This window comes from Centroberyx affinis, unplaced genomic scaffold (assembly GCF_046629955.1).
Source record: "Centroberyx affinis isolate AG114_WGS23_722 - 3 ecotype Tasmania unplaced genomic scaffold, CSIRO-AGI_Caff_v1 ptg001328l_1, whole genome shotgun sequence".
Taxonomy (NCBI): domain Eukaryota; kingdom Metazoa; phylum Chordata; class Actinopteri; order Beryciformes; family Berycidae; genus Centroberyx; species Centroberyx affinis.
The window spans coordinates 150896-166869 of record NW_027279826.1 but is presented as its reverse complement, the minus strand read 5'-3'; the positions used below and the strand labels follow the sequence as shown (position 1 = coordinate 166869).

The 15974-nt window shown below is 42.6% G+C and overlaps 1 protein-coding gene across 13 annotated transcripts in view; it reads left to right on the top strand.

Moving 5' to 3' along the window:
- The first annotated feature begins 1117 nt into the window (after positions 1 to 1117).
- The window catches only part of mycbp2 (MYC binding protein 2), a 64866-nt gene continuing 50009 nt past the window's right edge, over positions 1118 to 15974 (top strand). For 12 of the 13 annotated variants that reach the window (XM_071525701.1, XM_071525709.1, XM_071525698.1 and 9 more), the window contains exons 1-9: positions 1118 to 1805; positions 4143 to 4218; positions 9339 to 9554; positions 11538 to 11691; positions 12047 to 12243; positions 14039 to 14281; positions 14643 to 14714; positions 15144 to 15240; positions 15356 to 15429. In XM_071525701.1, coding sequence (XP_071381802.1) covers positions 1534 to 1805; positions 4143 to 4218; positions 9339 to 9554; positions 11538 to 11691; positions 12047 to 12243; positions 14039 to 14281; positions 14643 to 14714; positions 15144 to 15240; positions 15356 to 15429 — 1401 coding nt within the window. In that variant the 5' untranslated portion in view covers positions 1118 to 1533. Of the gene's footprint in view, positions 1806 to 4142; positions 4219 to 9338; positions 9555 to 11537; positions 11692 to 12046; positions 12244 to 14038; positions 14282 to 14436; positions 14715 to 15143; positions 15241 to 15355; positions 15430 to 15974 lie in introns of those variants that run through there. The other variant, XM_071525711.1, reaches the window with a different exon arrangement.

The window sequence follows — 15974 nt, the reverse complement described above, 5'->3', positions numbered from 1 at the left end:
ATCCTATTTGTCTGATGTTGCCCCACACACAAGCACAGTGACTCCCACATTCCCCCTTGCAGTGTTCCCACCCCTCCCCCACCCATGTGCCATCCCTGTCAGAAGATAAGAGTATCACCATCATCACCATCATCATCACCATCATTATCATGTTGCATAATTGATGCTCTTCTGTATTCCAGTGTAACTATTTTTTTTATGGCAAAAATAAACAAATATACATTTGGTATCTCTGTACAATGACGTGCAAGCCATAGAAATAGTACACATTACTTTATGTGGTATCTATGAGCTATGCCAAGTCTTTTCAATGAATTCGGAAGAGCCGTACACTATAGATAGATCCTATCTATAGGCCAGGCCTGTATGAGGCTTAATCACAAACAAGGAGATTTAATCATAGGGTATGTATGGTTGCTATCCTTGTGTAAGATAATCTGCAGTTCAAGAAGACAAGTTCAAAGGGCAACTGGGAGTTGTTACCCAGTTACACAGTGGTTACTGGACAGAAAATGACATGAATACCAACACCGATCATTCATCTAATTGCTATTCATGAAATAATAGTAGATGGAGAGCATTTTAGAGAGGCAGAAAAGAAAGTCAGTGTCAGCTACAATATCAAGGCAATCCTACGCTCTGTTCTTTTTAAAGATCAAATCAGAGCTTCAGATTTTCAGGCTACAAAGTATTTAATCACTTTTTATTTAATCACATAGTATCCCAGTGTGCTTATTATAGATCAAACTGGGAGAGGCCCAAGATGGACCTCTGCAAATGAATTGTCCTTGTCCAGGTTCTAATTATAATCTATTAGGCTATGCAAAAGAAATATGCGTTTCTCTATCCATCATGCTACTTAACATTAATGATGCTTTGATCTCTATGAATAGCCAGTTTTTGATATTTTCAAATTAGATGCAGCCTGTTTTGTAAATAAATGGTCTGTTCCTCACAATAATTACATACAGGGAATGCAATGTTAAAATAAATACGTAAAAATCTATGTTTGCAGAAAAACTGGCGCATAATCCATAATAGAATCGCTTAGGTTAGCCACATGAAAATATCCCGGCATGCTTACAGCGACAGAAGTCTGAGCCAGGGGAGGGATGATGAAGCTAAGATGGCAGCCCAACTGAGGGTGCTGCCTCTCCGGGGTCAAGAAATACTCAAGGAACGAATGAAAACGAAACACGAGAAGACGCTTCTTGGAAATGAATGCTGTAGTTTATGCTATTTCAAAATAAAATTCGTTATGGCTTGAGAATATAAATTCCCGGGAGATAAGAACCGTGTTGACGCTCTGCCTGGATCGGAAGACCATCTAGAACAGTTGCACCACCGGAGTGGCTACAATTTACGCCGATAATTATTGGAGATACTGGATGCTAATCCTGCCATTTCTGCATTTTGTAATGGACACATGACGTGACGTGCGGCGGATTCGATGACAAATGGATTGTAACTGTTGGCTAGTGATTATCTAGCTGTTATATCTTTGATGTGATATATGCATTGTTCTCCAAAACGATGATGTGTGCTGCTGCGGCAGCGGCCGCCGGTGGAGGGATTCTACCCTCCTCATCGCCGTCGATGGGGCTGGGTGTCAGGGTCATTTCTGGAGCTGGAGCCGAATTCGCCACCATTGGTTCGGGTATGGGTTTGTGTCCGACACCCGGAGCCCAGTCGGATTGTCGAAGTCGGTACCAGCTTTTACTCTCAGGGCGAGCTTTGGCGGAAAGATACAGAAGGATTTATACCACAGCTATCAATGACAAAGAGCAAGGGATAAATCAAGGAAGGTGAGTGGCTAACGTTTGCGAAAAATGTTATATATTGCTGTGGTTGGGCTGTCATTTGTAGGGCTCGCTAGCTAACGACCGTTAGCTAACTAGTTCATCTCAGCGTCAGATGTCTAGCTAAACGTTATCTATGGTCCCCGAGCTTGCCCGAATTTTGTCATATAATGTTTTAACTACACACAACGAGCCTCGGGCTCGTCAAGTTGGGTGTACCAGTTTGATGATCATCTTGCTAGGTAGCATTTTGGCTTTGACTTCCCTAGCTTACCTCGCCAGCTAAGCTAGTTTACCCAGGCGCGTATGTTTTTGTAGACTCCGCAGCCCGGGTGCACCGAATATTGTATTCGTACCATTGACAGAGCCACTGTAACCAGAACTCCTCCCACTCGGGCCATGGCGACATAGAAAAGTGTCTATCTAAAGCAAGCTAGCAGGCTAACTGTCATGACAGCAGTCTATTTGTTTTGACTGATAGCTAAGCTAGCTAAACCGAAACAAACGTGGACTCGAGTAATAATTACATTTATTGTAAACCTCTTTAAACGGTCATTGCTGGTGTTGTCACATTATTTGTCGTTACCTAACTAGCTAACTCTGTGTTAATATAGTGAACAGTAACGCTGTGTATGTGGGCCCAACGGCGTCACTGTTTGTAGCTAGCTAACGTTCAAGAAGAGCAGCCCTTCCCAGGTTAACGTAAAACGCAACCAGCGATTTATCTCTCATTAAGCCTGGAGGTCACAATCATGGGATGTTCATTTAAATACACGCATTGGAACACATTATTGGTAGATTTTATACACAACACGGTTTGTAACCTTGCACATAGTGCGTATTTGGGTTAGGTTGTGTTGGGAGGTGGGGAACTCGTTTGCTTTTCTGGCATAAACGGGTATACAGTTACGTCATCTAGCAAGTCAGGTTGTGGAATGAGAAGCTTGATCATTGCAGAAGCCGCCCTCACACAACTATATTGTTATTCTCATCTTCCATGTGTAAGAATCTGCTTTAAGCATAGGCCAGTCAGCTATTTGTTTCCGTGTCTTACATTACTGTAAGTGCACCACTGTTGTTTTCATAACCAATTAATGGATCTATTAGCAGGAAAGAAAACATTCTTAGATACCCTAATCATAGATTCATCATTTGATTTGAACTTGCCATCTTATCTGACACCAATTTTTCTTTGAAGTTTTTCGGAGAGAATTTATAGACATGCCGCCTATACATAAAATCCATATAGTCAATACCCAAGAGAAACAGAGAAGTGGTAGGCAATTGTTTTTGGAGGCCTTTACTGTAGGCTAAGGGTTTGATTAAATTCGCCAAAGCTCTTTCTCTGATGGATTTGTTGATGTCTGTCTGTGTGACTTTGCTTGTGAATCAGGAGATTGATTTTGGCTTGATTGTTGGCGAATACGATTACCACCTAGCAGGTCACTGTATGCTCAAAGGACTGAAGAAACTCAAGCTAATTTTTAATAAGACAAGCTATTAGAAATCAATATTACAAGCTGCTCTCTGGGATTCATTGGAATACTCTAAACCTTTCTGTTTGTTTTCAACTTCCATTTCTGACGATACACATACAGGCCAATGCTGAAACTTTAAAAAAAGCAATTCAAGTCAGTTTGCAAACAGTGTAAGGAATTATATAGTTATACATTCAGTAGATTAACGACAGCAGACTATTAAAGTTGCTTATTGTTCATTGCACTGGTTCCCTGTTTTCAGTAGTATAATAATTAGTAATTCCTTTTGTAGCCCCTAGCACTTCTCATTTGTAGCGGGTGAAAAGTTACCATCTGCCAAAAGCTAATAAAAACAGATTCCAAAGTGAAATGTTAGCATTTGTCAAAAGTGTCAAAAAGGGCTATTCAAATCTCTGCTTGTTTGGGGCTTTGTTAGGATGATCAAGCACTAAGCTGGGTGACCAGTACTACAGCTCTGACAACTATTCAGGCTATACTGTACTTCAGAGGACATGTAGCCTACTCACCACCGTTCCAGCTGCATAAGACATAGACCTGCTCTACAAGGGTAAAAAAGGCAGAGTGAGATTACCATTAGAGAAGTTTTGCCTAGATTTAATTTTCAACAGTCCTTTCAGACAAAAATTACAGGATCAGTTTTCCCCAACGTTATTCTGGCCTGAAGCAGAATGTTGTTTTGACCATTCAGGGACTTTATCTCCCAACTTTCTCACATCATCATATTTAATATGAAACATAGTGAAAAGATCAAACTGACTGTCTTTAAGGTTATGCTATGTCATTATAACCATAACCAAAATATGGCTGTATTAATACTGATGTACTGCTCACTGTATACTTTCAGGGGAAAGAAGGCGTTGAGTAAGAAGAAACTGAAAAGACGACAGAAGGTCAAGTCAAAAGTCAAAGCAAGAACAAAGGTAAGAGATGCTTGCGAGCCTAACAAACCAAATAGCAATATTAAACTGCTCTATCTGTGTAATGTCAGTATTACTGTCTTGATATTGGGCTAATATGAATAGATATTGTTAGAGGTTTTGTAATATTAAGGCTATTGTACAAGGGATAATTCTTTAGATTATAACATAAAAACCTTTGGAATATTTATATAAAATACCTGCACTGTTCATCTATTGTTATACTTTGGGTAAAGTGAACAAACACTAAAGCAGTTAGACACATAACATGATGCACTGTTAATATTGCAGAGTGCTATTTCAAGTAGGCATAATTTTTATTAGTGGGACATAGGTATACCTAACATTCTCAATACTTATTGCTCTAAATGTGTCTATGAAGTACTATAATATTTACATTTAATATTTTATCTTTTTTCCTTGTGTTAATAAAAAAAACATGTCTGGCAGTTTTAATTTGCATAATATATATTTGCTTACACTATCATGGCTTTAGGTATGCTCTGACAGATCCCTGCCTGCTGCTTTCACTCTCGACCAAATGAACTCGATGGATTGACGATAACAACATTAATGGATTAGATTCCCCTCTGCAATCTTTAAGGTGGTTGCCAGGAACACTGTTTTAATTGGCAGGGCTGGTCAGGTGCCAGGCAGCCCCCTCGCACATGAAGTAGGGGAGGTGGTTGGGAGGGAGAAGGAGAGACACTTCTGGGGAGTGGCTCTGGCTTGGGCACGATGGCCTGTTGCCGAGCGACCTAATGTGTTCCACATCTCCACGGCAACGATTGCCTGCCTCCATCTCCTTCATCCAAAGAGGGAACCTTGTCTGTGTCAGAGGAAGCATTGGCTGTGTGCGCATCTGCTGTAGACTTTGCATGTACAATGTAGGCTAACTAGCTGATTCCCGAGCTATGTCAACAAACATAATCCCCTCAGCTGATACTGGATCATTTCCTTGCTCTCCCCCTCTGAGATTGAGAGTGTAGTCTGCTCTATGGTGGGTCTGTAATATCGCCTGTCTGTGTTTGGATTAACTTTATTACTGTTTTGTTCTCCCCTAGTGTATACCAGCAGCTTGCAGGCTGAGGGTAGAGAGATTAATGTGATAGTAGCAGAGAAGGGTAGAGGCTCTACGCTATTGTAATCTTCTGTCCCCCTCCACCCCAAAACCACCCCCAGGCAGGCAAGTCAGGGTAGAGTGGGCTAGTCAGTTACTTTTACATCAGGATGAATCGTTCAGTGAGTTGTAGGCGTAGACAAACAGAATATAATCTATAAAGGTAGACAGGATTCACTGCCTGTAAGCAAGGCTGGCAGGCAGGCAGGCAGGAAAGTGGGTAGTTACACAGGCAGTCATGCTGTGTTTGGATGGGTTGAGCTCACTCTTGCTCTGTCACGCCTCTCCGACACAGTCACAGCGTGGTTTAAAAGAGCCTCTCCTCCGCCTTTGTCTGCTCCTGTGCTTACAAACATGCAGGTGGAGTCGGGGCAAAAGAGATAACGTAAACACTTATCATCCTAATGTGGAGGATGAAGTAATGTCTTCTGTACAGGCAGGAGATTTATGTGATCTGTCTGTTTCGAAAGCTGTAATATCATAATTATAATAAGAATATTATAGTACAGAATAATGGCTTTAATGGAATAACATCATAAATCTACCCTACAACACAATTCATAGGGGCTAGAGGTGTAGTCTAGTCAAAGGCTGAGTTTGACTATATAAAGACAGGCATAGCCTTTATCTTTAAGGTCATGTGTTGATGGATGGTTTTTAATGATATAACATTTTCCTGTTGATCAATTGTAGATTGACTGATTTGACAAGCTGGTGCAAATTTACAAGCATTGTGCTTGTGCCACTGTTTTTTGGAAGACACCTGTTTTATCTGCTCTGTTCTTTGGCTTTTTCCCATAAAGCCAGCAAGCCGAAAGTGTGTAGCTGTCCAAGTGCAGTCAAGGGCTCGCTACCAGCCTTTTCCAATGCATTTAGATGGCCATTACATCATCAGTGATGTGCAGACAGAGACACAATGTAGAGCATCAGACGAGGATTGGGAGGCTCAACTTTCTCCATCCCTCAACACCAGGCTGTTAATGGATTTGCGTCAACATATAGCGAGAAGGGTGCTGGAAGATTGAGCTTGTTTAGATGTCCTTGTACTGAACGACAGAAGTACAAAATGACATAAGCAATGTCAAAGCATTTTGTATTTTATCTGTTTCTGTTTTTATGCATTGATGTATTTTTAGTACAGGTTTTATGTTATATTAAGGCTAACCTATCCATCAGGTGACCTACATGTGTAAAAAGCTACAATGTTATAGCAACAGAGGAGAGCACTATAGCATTGACTTTTGTGGTCAAGGTTTTGCATTTAAAATCACAAAACACGAGCAGCATGTTGGGCTTGGCATATTTGGGTCTGTTTTCTTGTGTGCATGATGATATCGCTTGAAGGTGTCACCTTCAGTGGCAAGTTTCCGACGATTTGTTCAGGCTTTTATTGAGTACTGTCAGCTCTAGTGAAACTTGTCAAATATCATTTTCACTTGAACTGTGAGGACCATGTTTCAGCTGCCTCGTGTTAGCTTCTGTTTGTAAGATGTAACCTCAGAAGTAGCGTATCATTCAAGGACTTTGTGTTTGTGTTAAGGCGATGTTTAAAACAAAACCAGCTTTTCCCAATTGTTGTTGGCCTACATATGGACCCAATTGACCGTCCTATGGAATGTGGAGAACATACTAATTGCTCTTTCATGAAATGTTTGTGTTGTTCTGCTTCTACACAGGCAAAGAGATTACAGTTTTGTTAGCTGTACATTTGGATTGCTCACACAATGTAGGCTATGCAGTACCTTTCATTTGAATACAAACTAATTTCATTGCATTGTGGGCTGACACAGAGAGCCAATTACAACCAGCCACTGCATTCGACAATAATGATAACCAAAGGGCTATCAGTAACTCTGGCTTGAGACATCTTAAGAGTGCTTGTGCAATTTGACTAACAAGATCTCAAAGCAGCATGATACCACAAACAAGCTATATTGGTTTCCAATAGCTTTCTCAATCACTGCTAGATAGATTAAGTCTGGAAAATAATTGAGTACCCCTAGACCATTTTCCCCACTGCGGAGGCATTCTTTTGGCCAGTGGAGCTGTCTTATTGCTGTCTGTTGTCTTATTGTCTTTGATGGTGTCAATTGGCAGACATTAGCCAATGCAGTTTGACAAATCTCTTTAGGGCACCATTTTGTGTTGGCTAAATTTTATTTCATTGTAGAGTAATAGCATACTAAGGTACATACCATATGCTTGAGACATTGTGTGTTTGAGTCTGCCTCACAACCTACGTTGCATGTCATTCCTTCTCTCTCTCCTTTGCTGTCACTCTTAACAAGACTCTCTAAAAAGCAGAAATGTCATAATGTAATATATGGGCCAAAAAAGCTGACCTGTTTATCTCTGGTGCCTAGCTTCAACACATCTCTTCTTCTCTCCACCCTTTTGTTTTGCTCCCCCCACCCTCTCCTAGAAAACCCATTTTCTCTCCCTCACTGTATGGGTTTGGGCTATTATAACATTTCCATGTGGTAAATGGTTTTAAGTGCTCTTTCCAGGCAATGTGCTCCTTGCTGAATGCCATACAGTAGCTGTGATGGAAGTGCTACCCTAGAGGCAGGGCAGGGGAGCAGAAGACACTACTGCTAGATGAGAGGGAGATATCACCTCCTCACTGGTGTGAGCTGAGAATGAATGACCTCTCTCCTCAAATAGATGACATCACCCACTGTCACTACGATGCCAAAAACGCAACACTGTGAGAGAAGCACAATCGATCAATAAGATTCTCTAGAGGTTGCCCCAGGACTGTAGCTAAAGAATGCCTTGCTTGGTGGGAGGTAGAAGCCTGATTGATTATGGTTTCCCTGTGGAAGTGATTGATCATAATTATTATTAGCATAAAGGTGCTTAAGCCATGCCATAATGATTTTATTCTAAATTCTCCCTTTCAGCTTGATTTACCTTACTGTTTAATTTGCCCATTCACATGGCTTAATGAGCCATGAGAGATACCTTGAGATAATAAGCATTGTTATAAAAGCCAGAGGGCATATGGACCTTTTAGTAAATGGTTCAAGGTACTAACCATATTCATGATGAAACCCAGAGGAGTGATGCTCTCTTTGATTAGTTGACTTTATCTTGTTCTTTTTTTATCCTTGCTTTTAAGATCTTTGGTTTAGCTTTTTGATTGTAAATGATTTGAGTATGTGTGCCCTTGTCCTTAGATTAGCCCAGAGCACACAGCACACAGTGTATTGACCTATAAATGGCTGCATCTCCTCCTCCTCCTGTGTTAAATGATTAAAAGTGCCATTCCCCAAAATGGTTATTGGGCAGCCTCCTGTGTCGAACCAGAAAAATCACCTCTTGTGCTATTTCATTTTTACCCTGCAGTTCATTTTTGCAGTCATTACTTTTTAAAAAATGTTTTTTTACAATTTCACTTCCCTCCTCTTCTGCTGAATTGGCACAATTTTGTTTCTCTCCTTTTACACACTGGGTAGGCTATGCAATTTGTTAGGTAGGCCACTTTCCAACACGTGAACTCTGTCAAGCTAGTTGAGAAAATGTGTTAAGACTTGCATTAGCCCAGCGTTTCCCAAAGTGGGGTCTGGGGACCACCAGGGGTCCATTAGGCGTCCAAAACAAAATGGGGAATAGTTCAATTTCACAATTATTTCACTCACTAGATGTTAGCACAATGACAGAATGTATAAGGATGACTGCTGACTGTGTTGATCACAGGTTTCACACTCCCACCCTACAGTATAGACAGTTATATAATTCTGTGTTATCTAACAGCAGAAATCTGCTCAGACTGAGTTCCTTGCGATTGTTTTTGAACCCTTGCATTAGCCTCGGGGGAATTCTCAGATGTGACTTTTTACAGTTTGGCCTACTAATACAGATTTCCATTTCTTGTTTTTATAAATGGCTATGTGGTGTGCTAAATGGCTTGTTGATGGTCGAAAATGATAACACAGTGGTGGTTGCAAAGAGCAAGTGTTGCTGACCTTGCTGACCACCTCCACTCTCTGTCTCTCCACAGACCGAGTCTCTAGATGGAGCCTTCTGCGTGCCGGACATCAAGCTGCACAGCAACCCGTCTGCGTTCAACGTCTACTGCAACGTGCGGCACTGTGTGCTGGACTGGCAGCAGAGAGAGGCCTCCCTGGCGCTGGCCTCCAGGAGCTCCGTGCAGAGCGGAGACTCGGACAGCGAGGAGGAGGAAGAGTACCGCGAGCCGGCCATCAAGCTCCCCAAGGTACCGGCAGGGAGGAGTGTTGGCCGCTCAAGTGGCGGCGGCAGCACTTGAGATCCGCATGTTGCTCACACACAGCTGGATCATAAGGGTTTTTCCCAGTTCTCTAGCCAGCCTGTGCTCTCTGTCTCTCTGGGTTAGTGTGTAGGACTCATCTTTTTGACTGCTATGATAATTAGAGCCACGCTACAGAGGTTTAAACCCCCCATCCTGCGAGGATTATAGCCTCCTCCTCTCTGTTTCCCCATCTCCTTCTCCCTGTCTCCCTCTGCCTGCCTGTTTATCTCTCTCTCACTCCATATCTTTTCTTTCTCTCTCATCCACTCTGTCTTGCTCCTGCAAAAGCGTCACTTCAACAGGGCACGTGCCCTACTACAGTGTCACACTACAGTCATTAAACAGTTTTGTGTGTGTGTAAGAGAGTTGTGTGTTGGTGCTCAAATGTGTGTTTACTGTGCATCATCACTGTAGTGGTTTAACATTTAGCGAGTAAGTCATGAAATGCTATGGATGGATGAATTTAATTTCCTCATAATTTTAAACTGAGAAGGTAGACTTAGGATGTGTCCTATTTTATCATATTTCATACAGAATAAATAGGCTACTGATGATATAATAATTGTTTTGGATTTAGCTTTAATGCCGGTTTATTACCAACTGCCAACAAGCCATATGTTTGAGATTAGGCTGCTGTCTATGTGTGTTTTTTAAATGAGTAGTAGTAGGGTGTCTGCAAGTCCTGACAAAGTCTTAAAATTTATTCAATTAAATAATCCAATCTCAAGGTCTTAAAGGTCTTGAATGTAGCTCATTAAAGAAAGTTAGTTTTAGAGGTCAATTAATATTACGGTTTCTTGCTGCGCTGTCTTTTTTTCTGGTAACAAATCAGCCCAATAATGCAGACCTATTCTAGACCTATTCTGATAGGTCTCCAATTTTCATTTTCTCATACAGCATATTTCAATTGGAAACTATACTTTGTTCTAACAGGCATTCAAAATGTATGAAAGAGTCTCAAATTGCAGACACCCTGATTGAGTTTTATGGCTTACTATGTCATTTATTCCACCTTTTTCAGGTTATCCCATAGTAAGATTTTGGCATAGCTGTGAGAATAATCATTTTTTAGTGTTTATGTGTTGTCCTTATCGAGTGGTTTCAAGAAAATCGAGTGGTTTCAAGGAAATCAAAGGATATAAATGTTTTTGGATATATAGCCTAAGCTTAATGTTGCTATGGTCTACATGTACAACAATCCAGAAGCCAAAAGTATTGGTGGCTCGAAAACAAAGCAGCCTACTATACACTTCTATACACAAGTTTTTTTGCCTTTCATCTGCTCTTATACTTCCCTCCCCGCATTATCCTCTCTGCCATTTCTTTGTCTGATTATATGTCTCTCTAATTTTTTTTTTTATTCCTTTTTAAGGTGATGTGAAGCTTTTATTTTATCTTTGCTGTTTTAACGTTGCAAAACAAGCTCTTCGCTGAGATGAGAAGAGACACTGGAGCCTTTTTTATTTATTTGATTCACTAACAAGCCATACTAAGAAAGAGAAAGGCAGCCTTTTCTAGGCCAAGCTCCTCTGCTTGCCTCCCTTCTCCAAGTGGGCCTGTCATTATACAGTATGTTAATACTGGATGTTGAAGTCAGCAGTAATGACTGTATATACTGTGGGCTTCCAGCTAACTGGAGGGGGACCGCATGTTGCTCTCTGGTTGTAGGAAGATGAGGGTGTGGACTGTACTGTATAAGAAATCATCCACTCCAAACCTCTAAGCTTATACCCTCCTTGGTACGTAATCTGTCTCCAAAACACTTTTAAGACAGAGAATGTTGATTTTTAAGCCTGTCTGTGTCAGTATGTTTAATTTTCAGTCGCTGTATGCAGTAGCCTCACAGTTAGGCTAACTGGTATTTGGCTGTGGTGTGACAGCGCTGTGCTGATAGCTGATAGAAGTGTGTTTCTCTCTGTGTGTCTGTAGATCATTGGCATCGGCCTGTGTGGGGTGTTTGAGTTGATAAAGGAGACTCGGTTCTCCCACCCCTCACTGTGCCTGCGCAGCCTACAGGCCCTGCTGGACATGCTGCAGGGACAACAGCCTGAAGGCTTCCAGACTGAGCCTCCTGATGTGCTAGGTAAGGCTGAAAACACGTATGTACTGTATATACACACACACACACATACTTGAGCAATAAGCCATGAGAGGCCATGCTTTATAGTGATTTTAGACACCTAAGAGGTGTTGTTAGGCTCGTCTAAAATCACTGTAAAGCACTGTGTTGAGTGGCTGAGATCAAACCGTGATATGAAGGCTGAAGCAATGTAATTCATGAAAATTTGCCAAACAAAGTGTTTATTGGGTATTTTACAACAGCTTTGAACATGTCTCTATCTATCTTGTTGTATACACGCACACAACACAATCTTCTCTCCTGTTTTCTCCTTCACTGTGTCTCTGTAACCTCCCCTTCGGCTGTGTTCTTCCCTCAGAGTCTCTATTTCAGTTGTTGCTGGAGACCACGGTGCGGAGCACGGGGCCCAACGACCCCACAGGCCAGGCCCTCACCGCTCTGTCCTGCGCCTGCCTCTTCAGCCTGGTGGTGTCCTGGGGAGACACTGGCAAAACCCTGCAGGCCGTCTCCGCCATCCTCACCAACAACGGCAGCCATGCCTGCCAGACAATACAGGTGATTAACCAATTCCAATTCCAGACCCTGTAACTTTAGCTAAGTGTGATGGACTTGTCTGTGTTCTTTGTTGTAATCTACCTTCTCTGGTAGTCACACCAGTTAGAAACACATGGAGAAATAGCTGAATATGAGCATCAGTTGAGACTGCAGTTTGCCTTTTGTTCATTTTGTTAAGCTAGGCTTTCTAAGTACGAGTAGCCTAACTGCTGGCTATCAGATGTCAACATTAATCTCCTTATACCCCAAACTTGGCGTTTTGGGGTTATTGCCTGTAGTTGGTTTGGATTCCGTTCTCACTCCTACCAAACCGCATCGCAGTTTGCTTGGAAGGGAACTGAGACTCGCATTTTCAGGTGTTCTCAGTGTGGTTATTTGGTGCCACTGAGTTTGAATGGCTCTAACCGGAGGAGTAAACATTCCAGAGTTTGAATAATTCCATTTCCTAAGCCGGCCCCACCCAGAATTTTGTGCCTTGCTTCCATCCATCAAGGCTTTTTCTTCAGATTAGCAGAATTGCTTTAGATTGCTGCAGTGGATTGCAGACTTAGATGAGGCTACAGTAACCACTGGCTCCTCCATGCATCTCTGTTTGGAGCAGAGAGACTCAGGGCAGAGTCTGGACAGCACAAATTGAATTTGGGAAAATGTCAAGCCTCTCTGATTCTCCTGTCTTATTATGTTACCCTGCCTGCATTCTTCCGCCAATTAGCCGGCCTTCTTTTCTGTTTTGCTTTGATCTCTCTCTCTCTTTCTCTTTCTCTCTCTCTGTCTCTCTCTCTCTCTCTCCCTCTTCCTCCCTTCCTCTCTCAGCTCGGGTCTGCTCTTTTCTCTTTGGCTCCATATCAGAACCTCTGGTGCAAAGTTTAGAGAATATCTTGAACAGTAAGCACTTTCAACATATTTAGTAATTTAGTAGGCGGGCGTTGTACACTTGACCGTCACACGGCTATTCGGCTGCACCTGCATGCAGAATTAATGCTTCCACTTAATATAATTGTGCTGAGGTGAGTCGTTAGCCACACACACGTTTATAACCCTGTGTGAGTCTAGCTGGGGATTTACCCAGGGTTATTAACATGGCAGATATTTGAATTGATGGCCCAGTAAGGTGGTCTGCCCTGCTGTCTATTTTAGTAGCTCTAGTCCTAGATCAGTGTGGTTCTGTGCAGCGTTTGGCCAGTGTCTCTGGCCTGCAGGAAAAGTGCTGAGAGTTCTTAAACAGGTGGAGCAGGTTGATTAGCCTGGGCCACAGAGGCAGGCCTGTGTTTTTCTACTGGATCCTCATCGGCCAGGCACTGACTGGACTGTGAGTCATCACAATGGCAGGCAGGCAGGCAGGCAGGCTGGCGGGAAGTGTGTGCTTACATCCGTACGTGTGTGTGTATGTGTCTGTGTGTGTGTATTTGTTTGCATGTGTGTGAATGGTGAGATCAGTAGTGTGTGTAATGGCTGCCAGGGAGTTGACAGAGTGCGTGTGAAAAAGCTTTCGGGCGTGGGTGAGAAGAGGAGACCGAGTATGCATGTAACCAATCTCCCAGTCACCGATATTAGAATTTTACTCTATTAGCAAGGAAGAAGCTCCTCAAGTTCCTATGTGACGGAGACACTTTTAGATAACAAAATAACCCCCTATGATTTCATACCGGCTTCAATGTCATATCTTGGGCTATAATTACAGCAACATTGGTCCAAAATGATACCACATTAAACAAATGCGGTGCTCCACTCATATCCTTTCCACACCTTCTCCACTCCTCGTCCTCCTCCTCCTCCTCCTCCTCCTCCTCATCAGGTGCCCACCATCCTGAATGCGCTGCAGAGGAGTGTGCAGGCTGTCCTGGTGGGAAAGATCCAGATCCAGGATTGGTTTGGGAACGGCATCAAACGGGCGGCCCTGATGAACAAGTGGGTACTGAAGGAGGTGGCCATTGACGAGGACGAGCGCTGTCTGCTACAGACCGACGGCTCCTTCCTCTACTTGCTCTGCAAGGACGGACTCTACAAAGTGGGCTCTGGATACAGCGGCACTGTCAGGGTACATAACACAGGGCTCTGTATGTCTGTGTCTGTGTCTGATGTGTGCAAGAAAGAGCTGCACATGCTAGTAGTAGCTCTTAAAAATGGGCTTGCCTTTGAGACATACATGACTGTTGATTTTTCTACCAGGTTAGACATTGTGTTCAACCCGTTATTTTACTTTGATGCACAGGAACATGTCATGAAGTCAAGACATATCACTGAGATGAAGGCTCTATATATTTCTCCTCAGCGTTTCATAGTTGTGCCATAGTTGGCACTTCTTTTCACTTCTTTTCTATTTTGTGTTTCTGCCAACATTAAAGTAAGTGTCGTCAGTGTTTGTGGTCGCCTGCTGATGTTTGATCAATGTCCCACAGGGCCATGTGTACAACTCCACGTCTCGCATCAGGAATAGGAAGGAGAAGAGATCGTGGTTGGGCTTCGCTCAGGTAGGCAGTTGAACTTACACCAAGACCTACTTCATATACTGAAATGGCTTCACTATAGAATTCAATATTTGTAAAAATCTATTTTGATTATTTACAACAAAGTAAATATTTTTCAATTTTCAAATAATTTACATCGGTATTCATGGCACTGATTTAATTTGACCTCCATGTGACCCTTAAATGAGGCTGGTGATTTGTATTCTGCAAAGTCAAAATCAGTAGTTCTTGGGCTAGAGTTGAACCCGGTAGGAGTCTAGCGACTGTGACCTAATTGTTGTGGTCAGGACGGTGACAGGGACTAAATTCCACATTACTGGTTAAAAAAACAGTAACATTTTAGATGGCATAATTAGCTTTACTCAACAAGGACATTCCTTGTTAGTCCTTACTGATTGCAAACCAGCAATGGTGTTTGTGTTTTGTCTTCAGGGGTACCTGTTGTATCGGGACACGAGTAACCACAGTATGTCAGCCGTCAAGATCAACCCAGAGACTCTGGAGCACGAGGGGACTGTCACCATGCCAGGTGCTGAGAAAACACTTCTAATGGTCTTACTTATAAAACAACTCATGGGAATAAAGTAATTAAAATTCCAACACGGAATATTAGGTGTGCTCACTCACTTTGCTTCTCTCTGCAGGTCAACACTCGGACGGACAGAACATCATCTTCACAGACGGAGAGTATATCAACCAGATCGCAGCCTGCAAAGACGTATGTTTAATTTTCCTCCTCATTATCATGATAATCACACTCATCACCTTTACCGGGCTTCTTCAATGTATACAAAAGCTTAAACCTGACATTTTATATTGAATCAATATATCACAGTGCTCTGAGGACTACCCCCCACTTGTGTTATTGAACCCAATAAAACCCCAGCTTTGTCAAGCTGGGCTTGTCTGCCGCAAACATGGGGGAGGGGTCTGGCTTTATTATGCCTGACGCTAAAGTGCTTTGATAATCTTACGAGATCGTAACGCTGTTCACTTCCCAGCAGGCAGTCTCCAGTGCGCAAGCCGCGCGCAAACCGTACTTAGCTTGTCATTGGCCCGACCGCCCTGAAGGACTTGGCAGGTGGCTAGGTTACGGCTGATGCAGTCGATCATGCAGCAACGTTTTTGACGGCTCTGGCGACAGCGCTCGTTTTACTGAGAATGAATGGGAAGAGATGCTGCGGTTTATCGTGCTCCCACGAATCAGTTGTTTATGCACACTAGTGGGATTAAACCTTCTCCTGCTTCTCATTTGGCAGCTAG